At 38.6% G+C, this 19,031-nt stretch overlaps 3 protein-coding genes across 3 annotated transcripts; all 3 read left to right on the forward strand.

The window, feature by feature from the left end:
- Positions 1-1,336: 1,336 nt before the first annotated feature.
- On the forward strand, positions 1,337-4,934 carry LOC113587681 (cornifelin homolog B-like). Its single transcript, XM_035519985.1, has 3 exons — positions 1,337-1,439; positions 4,227-4,378; positions 4,818-4,934. Exons 1-3 carry the CDS (start codon positions 1,337-1,339, stop codon positions 4,932-4,934), a joined length of 372 nt encoding a protein of 123 aa, XP_035375878.1.
- A 2,959-nt stretch (positions 4,935-7,893) lies between these two features.
- On the forward strand, positions 7,894-9,000 carry LOC113587680 (cornifelin homolog B-like). The gene is made up of 3 exons (XM_027026456.2): positions 7,894-7,996; positions 8,414-8,568; positions 8,878-9,000. Exons 1-3 carry the CDS (start codon positions 7,894-7,896, stop codon positions 8,998-9,000), a joined length of 381 nt encoding a protein of 126 aa, XP_026882257.2.
- Positions 9,001-11,640: 2,640 nt separating this feature from the next.
- LOC113587694 (cornifelin homolog B-like) lies at positions 11,641-12,633 on the forward strand. Its single transcript, XM_027026475.2, has 3 exons — positions 11,641-11,743; positions 12,079-12,233; positions 12,429-12,633. Exons 1-3 carry the CDS (start codon positions 11,641-11,643, stop codon positions 12,552-12,554), a joined length of 384 nt encoding a protein of 127 aa, XP_026882276.2. The 3' UTR covers positions 12,555-12,633.
- The last annotated feature ends 6,398 nt before the right edge of the window (positions 12,634-19,031 follow it).

The raw sequence follows: 19,031 nt of genomic DNA on the forward strand, positions 1-19,031 counted from the left end.
CAAAAACAGCTGCAGCGATCTTTGAAGATAAGGCTCTCAGCTATAAGTACTCCTTAATGAAATCCTGTCAGTGGTCCTCTGCTTCAGCTCTGTCCACGCCTGTCCATGCCTGCTCTCACCTCATTGTCCTGCTGTTGTCTGTCATGTCTTTACTTGGATTGCAGGGTTGTGATCTTGTTTTTCCTGTTTCCTGGGTTTCGTGTTGGCATTTTTCCCTCTACATTCTAGGATTCTGTTAGTTATCATTAGCCTATTTTTTGGTTTGTGAGTATGGCCCAAACTGACTGGAATTACTGGCCAAACCTCTAAACCAGTAGTACATGCCATGTGTAGGGTCTCTGTTTATATCACTTTATCCTCATCCACTGTGTTCACAGTGCAGTGCACATACATGATACCACATGTGGCAGTGCACATACAAGATAGCATGGTACCACCTGTGACTCCCATGTAGTAAAGTGGGTTCCTAGTTCAAAACCTTTAAAAAAATTATATATATATATATATATATATATATATATATATATATATAATAAAAAGCATATCTCAGTCCAAGTTTTAAAATAGCACCTAAAACACATACCTAAAGTAAACCCAATGTATATGTCAGTAAGGTATATCCATCACTGAATAAATGAATCCAAATTACATTAGTCTAACATCTCACCTACATACACACCTGACTAGCCGAACCAGTAGTACATGCCGTGTCTATATAAATATTTCACTTTATCCTCATTCACTGTGTTCACAGTGGAGTGTGGTGTGTTTGTGTGTGTGTGTGTCCTCTTCCACTTTTATTTGTCTAGCACATCACAGGTAGGCTGCTTGATGCTTTAACACTTTTTTATTGAAAATCAATGTGTCACTCTTTGTGTGTTTTGTTTGATTTAAATTAAGCTTTATTGGGATTTTAAAATCAGTTCATTTAAAGAGCAGCAACAAAATTTATTTTCCAAACTTATATATATTATTATTATTATTATTATTATTATTATTATTATTATTAAGGAAATAGTGACAGTAGTGATCTGCTAAATAACACTATGCAGTTATTGTTAGTGCAAATCTCTAGTCTGGGCAATTTTATAACCAGTGAAATTTGTATATTAACTAGTAAACCTTTATTTTAGGTTTATATATATATATATATATATATATATATATATATATATATATATATGAATGTGTGTGTGTGTGTGTTTACTGATTTTTTATTTAAACTGTCAAGCCTACAGATTCATTGGACAATTTAGATAAGGTTAACATTGCAAAAAGGTTAACATAGCAAAGCTTGAAGTGTGTATGTGTGTGTGTGTGTGTTCATGCAGACACCATGACAGCAATGGTGATACAGCAGCAGCCTCAGTCAGTTGTGGTAATGGCCTCCAAAGAATGGAGCTCAGGCATCTGTGACTTCTGTGAGAATGTGCCCGAATGTAAGTTTACTCAGTTATTCATTCTATGAAATGTGCGTGCATGCATATGTGAGTGCATGCATATGTGCGTGTTGCTTACAAAGTGCTTACAAAGCACTTTTGTAAGACACTCTGGATTAGAGTGTCTTCCAAATGCCATAAATGTAAATATAAATGTTTACCTGTATACATTCTGCATAATAATAATAATAAGAAGAAGAAGAAGAAGAAGAAGAAGAAGAAGAAGAAGAAGAAGAAGAAGAAGAAGAATGTTTTAATAATAAGCATAATAATAACAACAATAATAATGGTGATGATGTTTTAACAATAATAGTAACAATAATAATAATAATAATAATAATAATAAATAATTATTATTCTGATGTTTTCATAATAATAATAATAATAATAATAATGATGATGATGATGATAATAGTGTTTTAATAATAATAATAATATTAAGAAGAAGAAGAAGAAGAAGAAGAATGATGGTGATGATTATGCTGATGGTTTCATAATGATAATAATAATAATGTTTTATTAATAATAATAATAATAACAATAATATTTTTATTAATATAATGATAGTAATAATAATGTTTTATTATTAATAATAATAATGATAATAATAATATGGTTTCAATAATAATAATAATAATAATAATAATAATAATAATAATGTTTTAATAATAATATTAATAATAGTGTTTTAATAATAATAATAATAATGATGATGATGATGATGGTGTTTTAATAATAATAATAATAACAATAATAATGATGATGATGATGAGGATTATGCTGATGTTTTCATAATAATAATAATAATAATAATAATGTTTTAATAATAATGTTTTATTAATAATAATGATAATAATGTTTGTTATTAATAATAGTAATGATAATAATAATACTGTTTCAATAATAATGTTAATAATAATAATGTTTTAATAATAATATTAATAATAATAATGGTTTAATGATAATACTTTTTGAGTAATAATAATAATAATAATAATAATAATAATAATAATGTTTTATTAATAATAATAATAATAACTATTTTCATTGAACCATTAGCATGATGAAGTGTTGGCATCGTGGGTCTACCTACTGTTCATGATGAAGTGTTGGCCTCGTGGGTCTACTTACTGTTCATGATGAAGTGTTGGTCTCGTGGGTCTACCTACTGTTCATGATGAAGTGTTGACCTTGTGGGTTATACCTACTGTTCATGATGAAGTGTTGACCTCGTGGGCCTACCTACTGTTCATGATGAAGTGTTGGCCTCGTGGTTCTACCTCCTGTTCATGATGAAGTGTTGACCTTGTGGGTCTACCTACTGTTCATGATTAAGTGTTGGCCTCGTGGGTCTACCTACTGTTCATGATGAAGTGTTGGCATTGTGGGTCTACCTACTGTTCATGATGAAGTGTTGGTCTCGTGGGTCTACCTACTGTTCATGATGAAGTGTTGACCTTGTGGGTCTACCTACTGTTCATGATGAAGTGTTGGCATCGTGGGTCTACCTACTGTTCATGATGAAGTGTTTGCCTCATGGGTCTACTTACTGCTCATGATGAAGTGTTGGCCTCGTGGGTCTACCTACTGTTCATGATGAAGTGTTGGCATCGTGGTTCTACCTACTGTTCATGATGAAGTGTTGACCTCGTGGGTCTACCTACCGTTCATGATGAAGTGTTGACCTCGTGGGTCTACGTACTGTTCATGATGAAGTGTTGACCTTGTGGATCTACCTACTGTTCATGATGAAGTGTTGGCCTCGTGGGTCTACCTACTGTTCATGATGAAGTGTTGACCTCATGGGTCTACCTACTGTTCTGGAAATTCTTTTTAGTTTTATAATGATAAGTACACTTCTACTCTGTAGGGCTTGTAGGCCTTATAGATGAGTCTTTAGGTGCTGTTGTTAAATGGTTATGAGGGGTGGGAGAGGAAACTTCGTCTTTTATGTTTTACTGTGTGTACAAACCATCTAAATCACTGCGATTCTGAACTGCTTGGCACCCATATAGCCAGCATAGCTGAGTCAAAATGGAAGTTGGTTGCTCGACAGCATTCTTTTGGTGGTGTACTTGCAATTAGTATAGTTTATGCGTTGTTCATAGGTTATTATTTGTTGTGTATGTACATTAGGTTGTTAATTGTTGTTATGTGTTGTTCATAGGTTGTTATATGTTGTTTATGTGTTGTTCATAGGTTGTTTATGTGTTATGTGCATTAAGATGTCAAGTGTTGTTATGTGTTCTTATATGTTGTTTATGTGTTATTTATGTACATTAGGTTGTTATGTGCTGTTTATGTGCATTAGGTTGTTAAGTGTTGTTTATGTGTTGTGTATGTACATTAGGTTGTTATGTGTTGTTCATAGGTCGTTACGTGCTGTTTATGTGTCATTTATGTGCATTTTGTTTGTTATGTGTTGTTTATGTGTTATTTATGTGTTGTTATGTGTTGTTATGTGCATATTAGGTTGTTAAGTGTTGTTAGGTGTTGTTCGTAGGTTGTTATATGTTGTTTATGTGTTATTTATGTACATTACGTTGTTATGTATTGTTTATATGCATTAGGTTGTTAAGTGTTGTTTATGTCATTAGGTTGTTATGAGTTGTGTTGTTTATGTGTGGTTTATGTGCATTAGGTTGTTATGTGTTGTTTATGTGTTATTTATGTGTTGTTTATGTACATTAGGTTATGTGTTGTCATGTGTTTTTTATATGATCTTTATGTGCTGTTTATGTTCATTAGGTTGTTATGTGTTGTTTATATGTCATTTATGTGCATCAGGTTGTTTCTCGTTCTGGTGTCTGCCCTGCTTCGCGTGCAGCACAGCTAAGAAGCACGGCGAGTGTATATGCTTACCATTGCTCGACATCGGCTGCATCCCACCCATAACCTTAGCAATGAGGTCATCGGTGCGGGAGCGCTACGGCATTGAGGTAAAAACACTACGGAGAGAGGATGTGTGGAGATACATAAAGCATTGGATACATCTTAAAAGTACAAAAGTCAAATATCCTTTCAAGCCCTATAGTCAGATTATGTGGTCCTGGTCCCATTGCTTCACTCAACCTCTTAGGATACTTTGTGTATTTTTTATCTCATCTGAGATCAAACTGATGCGGTACTGTGTTGTAAGTCCATTGCATTATGACAGACCAGACTACCACCTCATTAAGATATTTGTTATATTAGTTGCTGAATCGCATAATACTGAATTACTTTTAATTTGATGGACTATTCTCCATGGGAATTACTATAATTTATGTTATTGATGATAATATAGTCACAATCAGTACATTTACTTTAGCACATATCTCTCTCCCTCTCTCTCTCTCTCTCCCTCTCTCTCTCTCTCTCCCTCTCTCTCTCTCTCAGGGATCTATCTGTAATGACTGTGTCTATACATTCTTCTGCTGTCCCTGCGTTTGGTGCCAAATGTCACGGGAGATGAACAAACACCAGGCTGCATTCGTCAAAGGAGCACGACACTAAACACCTGCTTCATCATCATCCTGCACCTCCTTCTCCTCATCTTCATCATCATCAGTTGCATAATAGTTGCAAAGTGAATTTATCTGTCTGTCTGTCTGCCAGTCAGTCTGTCTGCCTGTCTGCCTGTAAGTCAATAAAATATCAATAAAAACTGATTTTCAAGCTAGTTTTTTAGTTATTTATATTTTGTTACTGTAATAAGTTAATATGTAGCACACTGTATGTAGCAGTTACAGTTCTAGAAGTTATCTAGAAGTTACAGTTCCACACCTGTTATTTGACTGCTCTTTGATCTCATTCCTGATTAGTAGGTAATGTACTTATTGTAAACTAAGACTAAACTAAGACTACCCATGAGGCTTTTCACAAACATGGGTTTAGAGTGCTTAAGGTACTTGACTAGTAATCATAAAGTTGCCAGATCAAGCCTCACCACTGCCAAGTTGCCACTGTTGGGCCCTTGAGCAAGACCCTTAACCCTCAATTGCTCAAGTTGTGTTCAGTGTAATTATTGTAGGGTAATGTTTATTACACTAATATTGTCACCCTAGTACTTATTGTTTATTGCACTTATCATTGTCTAAGATAGAGTTTATGTATTTTGTACTTCTAGGCATCAGCAGTAATCCCTGTATTTCTACAGTATTCTAGTTCATTCGTATGTTTGATTCTAACATACTGTACTGTACTAGGATGTTCTATGAGTAAATGACAAAGCACTTTTGTAAGTCACTCTGGATAAGAGCGTCTGCTAAATGCCAAAAATGTAAATGTAAATGTCTCATGTCTAGGAGATTAGTGGAGGCTCCTTCACAAGAGATGGTCTCTACATTATTCTGGAGGTTTCTGAAGTTATATATTAGGCACTGTTTGAGTTGTAGGATGATAAGTCAGCACCAAAGGAATTCTTGTTGTCTTAACAGTAGATTGGTTATAGGTCAATCGGTTCTTTCTCTGAACAGGTAAATCATAATCAAAAGCATAACCTATGAGGGAGTTATGGAGAAAATTATATATATATATATATATATATATATATATATATATATATATATATATATATATATATATATATATATATGTGTGTGTGTGTGTGTGTGTGTGTGTGTGTGTGTGTGTGTGTGTGTGTGTGTGTGTAATAAGCCAGAGCCACTAGAGGGAGCTGCCTGTATGCTAATGTTGTGGAACTGATCCGAACACACGAGGTACCTATAGTAATACAATATTTCCTGAAGAGGGCAGCATAGCATTTAGCAAAATCACCTTTGTTCAAACAATTTAGTGACCATTCTCAGTGTATGAAATCAGAATAGGCCCATGTGTCCTGAAAATATGAAAACAAAGAGGATAATGCGAAATGTTTTTAAGACACGATATGAGACAATAATTTTCTATATTAATGATTTTACTTTGTATGGCAGAGCACGATATTTAATAAGACCACCAGAGGGAGCCTTCTTCACAACTTTCAGGCATTCTCAAAGCAACTGATGGAAGTAACTGCTTACCAATAATTGCTGTGCTTTACTGTACTTTGCCAATTTTAATCTAAAATGTGCATTTTATTAATATATTTAAATAAAGGTGCTTTCATTTAAGATTAATTTTAAACATTTTACTTTGTGCCTACTACTTTTTTTCTAGTTGTATCCTATTAGCGTAACAATCACTTACAGCATTTAGCTGATGCTTTTACCCAAAGCAATTTACAATTATGACTGAACACAACTTGAGCAATTGAGGGTTAAGGGTCTTGCTCAGGGGCCCAACAGTGGCAACTTGGCAGTGGTGATGCTTGAACTGGCAACTTTATGATTACTAGTCAAGTACCTTAAGCACTGAGCCACTAGAATGAATCTGAAGGATCCCACCTTCCCACCCACAGTTCTCCAAAGATATAAGCCCATGTTTGTGAAAAACCTTGGGTGTAAGGTCTTAGTTGAGCACTTACAATTAAATGCTTAATCTTGTTGCGTTATTGTTTCCCAGTGTAGTTTCTTAATGCAGTACTTCATTTTTAGTTACATAGGTTCTCTCTAAGGGAACAGTACTTGCGTTTTAATATAGTATTGTCAGTTGTGCAAGTGGAGAAAAGTAAACAAAAATGAATGGAGTGGAAGGCACCATTGAAAGTTTGAGACTGTTTAAGAATATGCTCTCTGCTGCATTTGTGTATATGATTAGTTTATTTATAGACTGGTCGGGGTTGCCCTATTGACTAGACTAACACAAAACATGGTCACCTTAACCAAAGATGTTCTATTTTTTGTGAAGAATCCTGTGATTAATTGGGAATGATACTGCGAAGATTTATCGGGGTAAAGACTGGGTAATCACATTGAAATCTATCAATAAAAACTGTACGGCATGTACCCATCTAACCTGCTCTAGTGCTGAGAATGTGCAGTTTGATGTTAATCTTTTGAGACCCTATGGTCTGTGTGTGCGTGTGAGCATGTATATGCGTTTTTACGTATTTGCGTACGTGTGTGCTTGGGCAAGTGTCCCTGTCATATAAAACCGCGCATTCCTTTACTACCAGGTTCAGTCACGCACTCTCGTCACTGTCTACTGGACCATCCAACTGTCTCCTGTACCTTAACACATCGCTCAGGTAAGTCGCTAGAAGGACAAGGAGACATAACACAGCATACTGAATGAGCAATCAAAAATGCTTTATATTCAGTACCAAAACATTTGATATTGAACATTTACATGTATTATTGTGTAATAGTTATAGAATAAAACTCTGTCAGGGTCTTCCAGAGATGCACAATATATTGTTCTATTTGCCAACGTATGAAATATTGCCTCTAGAAAAATATTTTCTTAAAATAAACATTTTCAGTTTTAGGATTACTTATCCATAAGACCTAATCAAATCAAGCATTTCAGGAGGGAGATATGAATGAACAAGTGTTAATGTAACTTTGGACTTTTCCTTTTTAGACAAGTAACCATGGCAACTAAGATGGTCATCCAGCAACCCAAGCCGCTTGTTGTGGCTCCAGGTTCAGACCAGTGGAGCACCAGCATCTGCGAGTGTGACACCGTCAACGACTGTGAGCAGAGAAACACCTTTATTATATCTCAGTGTAGCAGCAGGACCTCACATTAGCTCCTAGTGGCACTGAGTTCCTCTCTAATAGTCTGGACTTTTCACACTACATGATCTCATAATGGTGGTTCGAGGCCTTCGGATTTACACCAAGGACAGCAGCGATGCTGTGGTGTGTGTGTGGGGGGGGGGGGGGGGGGGTATGTGTGTGTGTGTGTGTGTGTGTGTGTGTGGGTGTGTGTGGGTGGGTGTGTATGTGTGTGTGGGTGTATGTGTGTGTGTGTGTGTGTGGGTGTGTGTGTGTGTGGGTGGGTGTGTGTGTGTGTGTGTGTGTGTGTGTGTGTGTGTGTGTGTGTGTGTGTGTGTGTGTTTGTGTGTGTGTGTGGTGTAATCAGCGGGGATTTGTGTTGTGTGCGTGCAGGTTGCTTTGCACTGTGGTGCTTCCCCTGCTTCGCCTGCATTACGGCCCGGGACCACGGTGAGTGTCTGTGTCTCCCCCTGCTAGATGCTTTCGGCCTCATCCCCCCAATCACCATGTCCATGCGGGTGTCCGTCAGACGCACCTACGGCATTGAGGTAAGTCCACTTCTGACTGGTCAAGTGCTTCATTTCTACATCAATTGTTTGACTATCAGTCGGCTTCTGCATTACTCAGGTGCAGTACTTTGATCAGAGAATGGTCAGAGGATATCAATCCATAATATCATGAATGTAATATGTAATACTAGACATTGTTGTCTCCAGGAACCATCCAGATTCCTTTTCATTGTTTCTTGACGTTGTTCACGTTTCGGTCAAAACTTAAACGTTTAATGTATGAATCACTGGTTAAACGTTTTGCAGCTGTGTGCTTTTCCTCATGCCCCTGTCTGGCTCTTCCTCCAGGACTCCCTGTGCAACGACTGTGTGTATGCCTGCTGCTGCGGCCCGTGTTCCTGGTGTCAGATCCGCCGCGAGCTGAAGGCGCGCCACCATCCTGTCACTCTGTTCCACAACCGAGCCAAATGATTCGGCGAAACGCCACTTTCAAAATTCTCCGTAACCACCTGGACAATTGATACTGTCGTCAGAATCAAAGAAGACATACCGGGGACGCGGACTACAAACAAATCCATTGTAAACGTCTAATCTAATGAGCCAGCCCGGTCTCACTCGTTACTCGTCTAGCTGGAGATGCTAGCGTCTGCGCCTTTGTAATCCCTCTATGGGTGTCAGGGCTGAGGTGAGGAGGTGTAGCGTGGACTACTGTTTGGCCAAGCTCATGACCAAACTCATACCTGAAGACTGAAGCCTCCTAAAAACATTCTGTAATATATTCTGCAGCTGTTTTGGTGTTAGACATTTGATTCCTTTAGCGATTCTTCTCATTTAAGTGTGTTTGTTCACTAATTCCTTCTCAACTACCATCCTAATTGTGCTGATTCTTATAGATTCTTGTTATATTTGTCTCAAATTCATCAGCAAAATGTTTGTTCCTGAAGCTTCCGTATCAGGATGTAATTATAGATACTGAAATAAAATTGTGATAAACTTTCTCCTGTTTTTTCAGTCTGTATTTTCCAACTCAAACTAATCAGAAACATTTTTTTTTAAATCTGAAAATATTAATTTTCAGTGCCATTGATGATAACTATAACAATAATATACAGGATAATAATCATATAATTACAGAAGGTTACATATCAACCAGTGTGCTTTACCAGCCTCTCTGTCAGAGCACTTGGAGCTGTATGGATTGCTTTGGCATTTCTCAAAGTGTTGTCTGGAGCATGTATGTTTGTCCTGGGCATTCCCATTTTCCATTTATTCCCACAGCCAGTCCCAGCTGAATCCCGGGCCATCAAGTCCTCTATGCTGCTTTCAGGCCAGCACAGAAGACCATAATAGACGCGTGTTGTCCACCTGATCAACCCATAATGCATGCATGCATTTCTGACCTGGTGGTAGCTGAAAGCTCCTCACATGTGGCTCGGAACAAAGTGCATAGCTGCCACAGCACTGACCATTCTGCAATGCCAACTGCTGTGTAAATCATCACGCATTTGACTTGTTAGACAAATCAGTCTTAAAGACTTGGAAATTAGCCAATAAGTGTGAATGCAATTTTTTCTGTGAAATACATACCTCAAGATTGCAGGAATGTGTCATTAACAAGATAAGGTGCACTGTTAGCTCCCTTCACACTGAACTGTGCTTCATTCCACTAACTATGCAATCTGTATCTGTGCAACTTTCTGATGGCCAGAAAAGATAAAAAGTTCCACGAAATCATCTAGATAGTTTCTTCCTGTACTTTCACTTAACTAATGTTTGGGTATTTCCATTTGCAATAAAATGTCAATTAAATTTTTTTAAAGCCACCATCAACAACATTACACAAAGAATATGAAAATATGGAGAATATGGGGAGGTTTGTGGGGGGTTTTCACTGGTTCAGAATCAAACATTCACCTTGAGATTGCACTGGCACACCTTTGAACAAACTTGCAAGTACTTCTTTTTGTCTTTGTGCTTCTAAGCAGGAACATCATAATTCATCCAAATGTATTATCCAATCAATCTGGCCATTTTCTCAGTGTTTACATCACTAGCACGTCTGGCTGGACGGCTTGCAGAAAATCAGCTCTTTGATAAGCATTCCACGGCGTGAGTGTGTGTGTGTGTGTGTGTGTGTGTGTGTGTGTGTGTGTGTGTGTGTGTGTGTGTGTGTGTGAGTGTGTATGTGAGTGTGTGTGTGTGTGTGTGAGTGTGTATGTGAGTGTGTGTGAGTGTGTGTGTGTATGTGTGTGTGTGTGTGTGTGTGAGTGTGTGTGTGTGAGTGTGTGTGTGTGTGAGTGTGTGTATGTGTGTGTGTGTGTGTGTGTGTGTGTGTATGTGTGTGTGAGTGTGTGTGAGTGTGTGTATGTGTGTGTGTGTGTGAGTGTGTGTGTGTGTGTGTGAGTGTGTGTGTGTGTGAGTGTGTGTGTGTGTGTGTGTGTGAGTGTGTGTGAGTGTGTGTGTGTGTGTGTGTGTGTGTGTGTGTGTGTGTGTGTGTGTGTGTGTGTGTGTGTGTTCACCTATGTGTGCCCATGTTAATGTGAGCCCTGCCATTCCTGGCCACCTCCCTCCCTGTTTAAATAAAACGCTCCAGTTGACTTTCCGGGGTGTCATTCTGCTTTCAGTCCTCTGCACGGACTCCACTCCCAGGTAAGATACCTGACAGCAATAGTTATGCAGTTAAAGACATATGAACAGACAGGGGATTTTAGTGTCTTTCATTAAAATACACTATTTACATTTATTTCAAAATATTCTGTTATTTTTTATTGTTAGTTTTATAGAGTCTTTGGCATATCTTAAACATATCAAATAGTATATGTGTGTGCAGTGGTAGCTCCGTGGTTAAGGTACTTGATTTATAAGTGGAAGGTTGTGGGTTCACTGTTGCCACTGTTGGGCCCCTGAGCAAGGCCCTTAACCCTCCAGTTGTACTCAGTCATAATTGTAAGTTGCTTGAATAAAAGCATCAGTTAAATGTAATAACAAAATTGCAAAGGAAAAGTTTTAATTCGAAACATGATCTGATCAAATATTTTATTTTATTGAATTATTTGTTCCCGTTTTGTTTAGTCTACTTTTTTCCCGTTTTTCTCCCATAAAGTCTTTGCCATGGCAACCAAAATGGTCATCCAGCAACCTAGGCCACTTGTAGTGGCTGCTGCCTCTGATCAGTGGAGCACCAGCATCTGTGAGTGTGACAGCGTCAACGAATGTGAGTGTGAAAGACATCACACACAGCAACACAATGCTGATTTATATGATCGATTTTGTATGCAGGGATAACGCTTCAGTTAAGTTCAGTAAAATGTGTATTACAATGACAAGTATTTTAAGTCTGTGTGCAATATTGGTGATAGTCAGGCTAAGATTGGTTTTGGGCATTAATATACTGTAGCATAAGCAGAGGGCAGGAATCCTGCCCAACCTAGAACCCAGCTCTTAAATTTGGAAATCATGTGTCCTGACCACCAGACGAAAGAGCACTTAGGACTAAGCTTTAAAGTCAGTCATTATTATTGTGTGTTCTTATTGTGCGCGTGTCTGCAGGTTGTTTCTCGGTGTGGTGCTTCCCCTGCTTTGCCTGCATCGCAGCCCGGGACCACGGCGAGTGCCTCTGTCTCCCCCTGCTGGACACTTTTGGCCTCATCCCTCCAATCACTCTCTCTATGAGGGTGTCCCTGCGCCGCCGCTATGGTATCAAGGTGAGGACAATCATAACAAACCGCTGCGCACATCACCAAATGCAAGAGCTTATCAATCAGCTTTAGAATATACAATTTGCTGTTTGTAGCCTTAATGAACTAAATATTTTTAATGCATGTATATAAAGTGAATCAGTAGTGTGTCTTCAGCTGTGGGCAAGCACATTAAATGAAGTCTTCCTCCTTCTTCATCAGGACACCATTTGCAATGACTGTGTGTACGCCTTCTTCTGCGGTCCGTGTAGCTGGTGCCAGATCAGACGTGAGATGAAGGCGAGGCTTCATCCAGTCACCCTGCTGAACAACAGACCAACTGGCTAAACGCCCCAAACCCTCATTATCGCTATCATCATCATCATCTTCGTCACAGCTGCTGTCGTCTTATCCTTACCGCCATCATCATGAGCCAGCTTCAGCTGTACTGTGCCATAATGGAATCAGGAGTTTCGATCACCACTCTTTCCCCACACACACTGATCTGAAACCAGTCTTCAGTTTGACTGGGCCATGGCATGGAATGCTGCTCGCATGTGAAGATTGGAGCCTCCTAATCTGATAACATCAATATCTATGTCTTGTGTAGTAGTGTATCATAGTAACAGCTTTCAAAAAGTCAACTGTACTTAAATAATTTCTGTAGAATTTAAAATAACTGAGTCAAAATTAACCAGGATCTAAGTCTGATTTTAAAGTTCTTTTAAACGTCCTACTTTTGCTTAAAGAATATTTATTCCAAAGCTGTATTGAGAATGTAGTGCTGATTCCTTGTTTTCACGGCCTTTCCTTGGGAAATCCTCTTTATTCAGGCCTTATACTAAAGTATTGATTTGCACAAAAGGGTCCTTATGGAAATTGTCACACATAAAATGTATATAAAATGATAATTGAAAGTTAAACTACAAATTATGTTAACTTTACCTATCAATAAAACTATTTTAAAGCAACCTTTTCTGACTTTTGCTGTTCATTATGTCTGTTACACAATTTTGGCTCACGCCTTTTCTAACTAGCCTCAAATCCGCAGCTTATTTGTGCAGACCTTCCGTGGTGCGGGAGCAGAGGCGACTGTGCGATTACAGGATGGAGGAGAACTGGAATGAACGTCGAGGCTGGAGTTCTGAGTGGCCTCTGTAGGTGGGAGAAGCTGACCAGAGGGGTGTGAGCCCTGTCATGGAGGAAGTCGGAGAGTTAGGCAGTACAAATAGGGAGGAAGAAGAGCAGAATTTCAGACATGGTCTTTGCCCCAAACTCTGACAGTTACTCCATAGCTCCATTTATCAAGCCATTTCAATGCTGAAATGGATGTTGGGGAATTTTAGGGAACAGTTGTCCCTTCTGGGTTTGTTTGTTTTTTCAGTAATAAGAATTATATTCTTCAAAAATCTTTGAATGTTATTTTTTGTAATATACCATGCATACTGTGTTCATGAATTAATTCGCGCCAGGATCATTTGGCTTCAATGCTTTGCTTTGCTTTGCTCTGGAGTGTTTCTCCATGTTCCTCTGGAGTTCAGTGTCTGACATTTCAGAGTGCTGTTCTCTCTCCTGGGTTGGCATCTCTTGTTTCATTACCCAGTGTTTTTGTTTTGGCCTGTACTTCCCTCCAATATCACTCGCTATGTGAGCATGGAAGACACGGCTAAAGTTTGAATGATAAGCCTACGAGTGAAATGAGCTTGAATTTTATTTTCAATTTGGAAAGGAATACCTTTTCATGGACAAGACACCAAAAACCAGATCTATATCTATAGATCTAATGAACTATATAAAAGTGCTTCACTTCACAGGGAGGGGTGGCCACTAGCTGCTTATGTCCCACCCTCTGCGAGATCTGTTACTAGGACCGCATACCCCAAAAATATATAAACAGGCTGTATATCACCTTGACCTTAGTCAACGCCCGGGGGACGCTCACTGCACCTCCACCCATGGTGGTGGGCCTCCTGGTAGCTGTGACAGCCTCTCTGCCCACCATAGTTCCCCAGTCCACTATAATGAGAAGCCTGACGGGCTGAGATGAAGTCTGAGGGGTCTCTGAACTAAACACACCGTCAGGCTGTTAGAATTACACACGCTTCTTTACACCAAATGCAGTCTAATTGCTCAGAGCACTTGTCAAATTGCAAGGTGGTGACAGAAGAGCAGTGGAGCAGGTTTTCTCGGTGAGATTTGTGAGCGCAGGCATATGCTCACATACACAACGATCAACTCAAACACACGGTCATAGTCACCTGTGCATAATCCACATACATGCATGCACATACACAGTGCAATTAGGCGAACGGAACAGACTTTAGGTTTACTGTGTGTATGATCAATTGTAAATTGTAAATATGTAAAGAGTGTGGCAGATGTAATTAATGAGGAACCCTTAAAATGTCACCCGGCCATTCTGTTACAGTATCCCTCTTAGACTACTGAAAGGAGTGTCCTTTTTGTTTTAAATTTATGACTTTTTCTGGGCATGGCAGGACCACGGTACTCTGAAAAATAACTCAAACCATTAGAAAGCACAATAGGCCAATCCCCAGAGATTTCCAATCCGAATGCGGGCCTGTATGACTGAGGGAGGATATTGTTGTACCTGCTTGATAGGAGCAGAAAGGAGCAATAGAGAGACAGGAAGCTGGAGTCTTCTGATAAAGCACATGCACTGACTCATACGCTGGAGACTTAATCACTATTAAACCTGCTTTTGTTCTCATTCTGGCTCCTCTCCTGCTCTTCTACTTCTCACCATGGCAATAAAAATAGGGACCGAGGGGGAAAAGCACGCACAAATCACTATAGTGGGGGTTTTTTTCCAAAATGCAGTACAATATGTTGTAGTTATCATACTGTGATTTTTCTTGTTATGTTACTTGCATGGTTTGGCTTCAGCTGAGTTCTCCTATGTTACCCCACTGCTGCGTTCCCTGATTCCCTATAGCAGTTCGCATCAGGTTTAAAACACTGACGCTGTCCTACAAAGCACAAACCCTGTTCTGGCATCATACCGCCTTTAAGCCTCTAGAACTGCTCGACTCGAGCCACCATGCCTCAAGATTCAAAGAAGATATGCATCAAGACTTTTCTCTGTCCTGGCACCCAGGTGGTGGAATGAACTTTCCTGGACTGGCTGTCTTCAGACAGAGACTGAAGACTCACCTGTTCACTGAGTCACTAAGCACTTACATATTAACATTTTTACTGTCGTCTTTTCCACTGTAGCCAGGGCTTAATAATGATGATATATTTACTACTGACCTAGCTATTCTCACATGAAGATATGTATTCCAAATCACTTACATAAGTTACTCTGAGCAAGGACCTCTGCCAAATGCTGTAACGTTCTAACGTAAGGTTCTAATTCTGAAAGGACCTATTGATATTTTAATCACAAACACATAGTATGGTGCAACAAAAAAACAACTATCTGAAATATTAATATTAAATAAATGCATTGTTTGTCTTAAAGCATGGTACCTATGTAAGTTAATTCAGTTTTTGCTAAGATTCTTTTCCACCAGGGCAACTAGACCTCGAATCATTTAAAATGTCTATTTCCTTTTAATATAATTTTAGATCTTTTATATTGATTCACACTGTAGGCTGTATGCTGCATTGGTCATTGAACTGATCTAGCCCTGTCTCAGACGCGTAACTAGTCTGTTAATTAACAGTCAGGGTCTTTAAAAAAGATTTTTTAAATAATACAGGATTCCCCTCTCAGCAGATATCAGAATTTTTCATTTATTTAGGCTGAAGTTCAAAATCATGCAAAAGGTCTTCCAGAAACTGATTTAAATCCTTTTATAGAGCAGACTTAGCTAACAAATGTATTTTAATGTCCCTTCAGTGGTGTAGTGTTACACGAGTTAATCAGTGGGCAATACGCGAGACCATTATTATCACCATGAAGAGACGCTGGCGAACCACTGCCAACTTTTCTCAAGCAAGGATAATCTTTGTAATGAAACAATTAAATGAATTTGTATGTCTGTAATCACCAGTTGCACATGACCAGGCGTAAAGCTGTAATCTATAATCTATATGACATAGAAATGATACAAGGGTGTACATAAGCTGAAGCTTTCATTCTACAAAAATGTAAAAAGTGACATGCAGTCAGAACACACGGTATACTGGGTTCATCATCGGTAAAGACGTCAGTCTTCAGGAAGGACAAAATTTACAAAATGACCCTTTACATATTTCTGTAATCGTCCCTCTCACTTTAACATTCATTTTGTGCAATTGTCATTTTATGTGGTCAGTCTCTAACTGTCGCTGGGTGCAGGATGCCTAGGCTCTAAAACTGAGGATCACCAACACCAGGCCTAAGTAGTTATCTAGCAGACCCTGCCTGCAGCCAGGTTAACTAATATCTGCAGGTGGCAGCTATTAGTTAAGCTGGCTGACAAGTTTAATTCAGAAGAAAGTTGAACTCAGCTGTCGAAAGGGTTCTACGTTCATATTCGTATTTGTTTCCATTAGGCACTCTGACTAGCCAACATATGTGTCAAAAGAGATCACAGAAAGAAAAGCAAAAAAAAACAATTATATAGTTGTTTAAAAGAAGGAGAGAGGTTAGCAGAGAAGGACGGGTGTACAGTGTAGCCAGTAACGTCTTTCTTCAAAACATTCTGTCCTCCACCTTCTGCTGATGTTACTAAAGATGAAACACAATGAAAAACGTAGCAGCCTAAATGTTATTCCAGGCTCTCTCTCTCTCTCTCTCTCTCTCTCTCTCTCTCTCTCTCTCTCTCTATATATATATATATATATATATATATATATATATATATATATATATATATATATACATATATATATATATATATATACATATATATATATATATATATATATACACACACACACACACACACATATATATATATATATATATATATATATATATATATATATATATATATACACACACACACACACACACACACATATATATATATATATATATATATATATATATATATATATATATACAGCTCCAGAAAAAATAAGAGACCACTCCAATTGTTTCTTAAATCAGCATCTCCACATGTACAGCAGCCCTTCCATTCAAGTGTTTGTTGAATTCCTTCACAGACAAACATAATTCTACTTAATGAGATGCTGAATATGTGATCACCTTAACAAAATCCTGTTCTAACAAGCAACAGTATAAAAACCACTGCTGCTGTCATCACTATTCTCTTGTTATAGAACCAGCTGGATGGGAAAAGCAGTGCTAGTGCTGAACATGGTGCTTAATAACCCTGCTGTTCCTGCCGGAGAACTCTTACCAATGTTCAGTGCTTGCTGGATCAACAATGGGGATAGTTATTTGACCTTTGCCCTTATATTCCACCAGATGCTCTCATCAGAGCTCATTAAATATACATATTTCATGCACATTTTATTATAGCCAAGTAACAACATTTAATTTATAGGGAATTACCTTACATATTCCTGTTACTAGGATACAATATGACAACCAAGCAGTATGCTACGAGTGTGAGCTTGGTGTGGGTACATTACCTTTGCGTGCCCCACAGTACCCAGTATGATGTATGTGGGTGTGTCTTTCAGTGCAAAGATGTCAAAGCCATCACATCTTTAGGCAGAGGGCTACACAACATGGTGATTCTCATCTGTCATCTGTCAAAGAAGATCACAGATGTGCTGGCCATTTTTGACCAGTCCCACAACTTGATCTTTTAAGTGTCTGGGTGAATCTTCCTCAGGCCTCAGGAAGATTGTTTAGTATACTGGGATTGGTCGAATAAATCCGACCATGTACATTTTAGAGCAATCCTATCAGACCATGAGGTCACATAAGCTGTTCCAAACGTTTACGATTTACTTCAGGAAAGAATAAATATATTAAAAAATCTCTGCTAGAGCATGCATACAGACCATCTCCTAGATAGCTGAACCATATATAAGAACTGCTAGCTACATACCTAACTAGGACAAATAATTATAAAGAAAGCCACTCTGACTAAAACACCATTACTACAGCTAACTAGCTATAGCTAGTTCAATTACGTGTACCTCCACGTATACAACGTTAGCTAGCTAATATAAAACCTGGTATTCTGAGACTGTGCCATAAATGCACTTAGTATCTGCAACATTACTACGCGTTACTCATCTTGCAAAATGTCGTTTTCAAAAAAAGATAGACACATCACGGCACTATGCACAGTGCATATCTTCTGAAGAGCATGTCGGAGATGAGCGACACGCCAGTTTATTATCTGATGATCTACGCTGACAAAACTGGACTTTGTTAATGGCACCTTTATTTCTATTGTCAGCTGAACGTCTGATGCCCTTGCTCACACCCCATTCCGCATGTTACACCCTGAGGGGAGAGTTTGACAGAGCCGTGAGGGTGGGCAGGGGATGAGGGATGAGGTATGACGTATGAGGTATGTGTTTGGACCATGAGATCTCCCCAGTGTAAACACAAAACAGTAGCGGCAGTGGAGGGGCTTCAAGGTCCGATTTAACTTTTGGTCACCTGTTAAAGTTGGCTATTATAGCTATAGCTGTATTATACTTAAATAGTTCATATATACATAAAATATATATATATATATATATATATATATGCCACTTGAAGCTCAACCCCAGTAAAACTGAGCTTCTGTTCATCCCAGGTACTCCCAACCCTTACCGTGACCTCACTGTTTCTTTTGAGAACTCCCTGGGCATAACTTTGAACAACCAGTTGTCAATCTCAACTCATGTTTCTAATCTAACCCAGTCTTGCAGATTCCTCCTTTGTAACATACGAAGGATTCGACC

Source organism: Electrophorus electricus, chromosome 19, assembly GCF_013358815.1.
Source record: "Electrophorus electricus isolate fEleEle1 chromosome 19, fEleEle1.pri, whole genome shotgun sequence".
Classification (NCBI taxonomy): Eukaryota; Metazoa; Chordata; class Actinopteri; order Gymnotiformes; family Gymnotidae; genus Electrophorus; species Electrophorus electricus.

Bases quoted from the DNA above. Each gene is read 5' to 3' on its own strand.
- LOC113587681 (XM_035519985.1), top strand. From the start codon at position 1,337: ATGACAGCAATGGTGATACAGCAGCAGCCTCAGTCAGTTGTGGTAATG. The intron at 1,440-4,226 runs GTAAGTTTACTC...TATGTGCATCAG, and splicing joins CTGTGAGAATGTGCCCGAAT to GTTGTTTCTCGTTCTGGTGT. The intron at 4,379-4,817 runs GTAAAAACACTA...TCTCTCTCTCAG, and splicing joins GGGAGCGCTACGGCATTGAG to GGATCTATCTGTAATGACTG.
- LOC113587680 (XM_027026456.2), top strand. From the start codon at position 7,894: ATGGCAACTAAGATGGTCATCCAGCAACCCAAGCCGCTTGTTGTGGCT. The intron at 7,997-8,413 runs GTGAGCAGAGAA...GTGTGCGTGCAG, and splicing joins GTGTGACACCGTCAACGACT to GTTGCTTTGCACTGTGGTGC. The intron at 8,569-8,877 runs GTAAGTCCACTT...CTCTTCCTCCAG, and splicing joins GACGCACCTACGGCATTGAG to GACTCCCTGTGCAACGACTG.
- LOC113587694 (XM_027026475.2), top strand. From the start codon at position 11,641: ATGGCAACCAAAATGGTCATCCAGCAACCTAGGCCACTTGTAGTGGCT. The intron at 11,744-12,078 runs GTGAGTGTGAAA...GCGTGTCTGCAG, and splicing joins GTGTGACAGCGTCAACGAAT to GTTGTTTCTCGGTGTGGTGC. The intron at 12,234-12,428 runs GTGAGGACAATC...CTTCTTCATCAG, and splicing joins GCCGCCGCTATGGTATCAAG to GACACCATTTGCAATGACTG.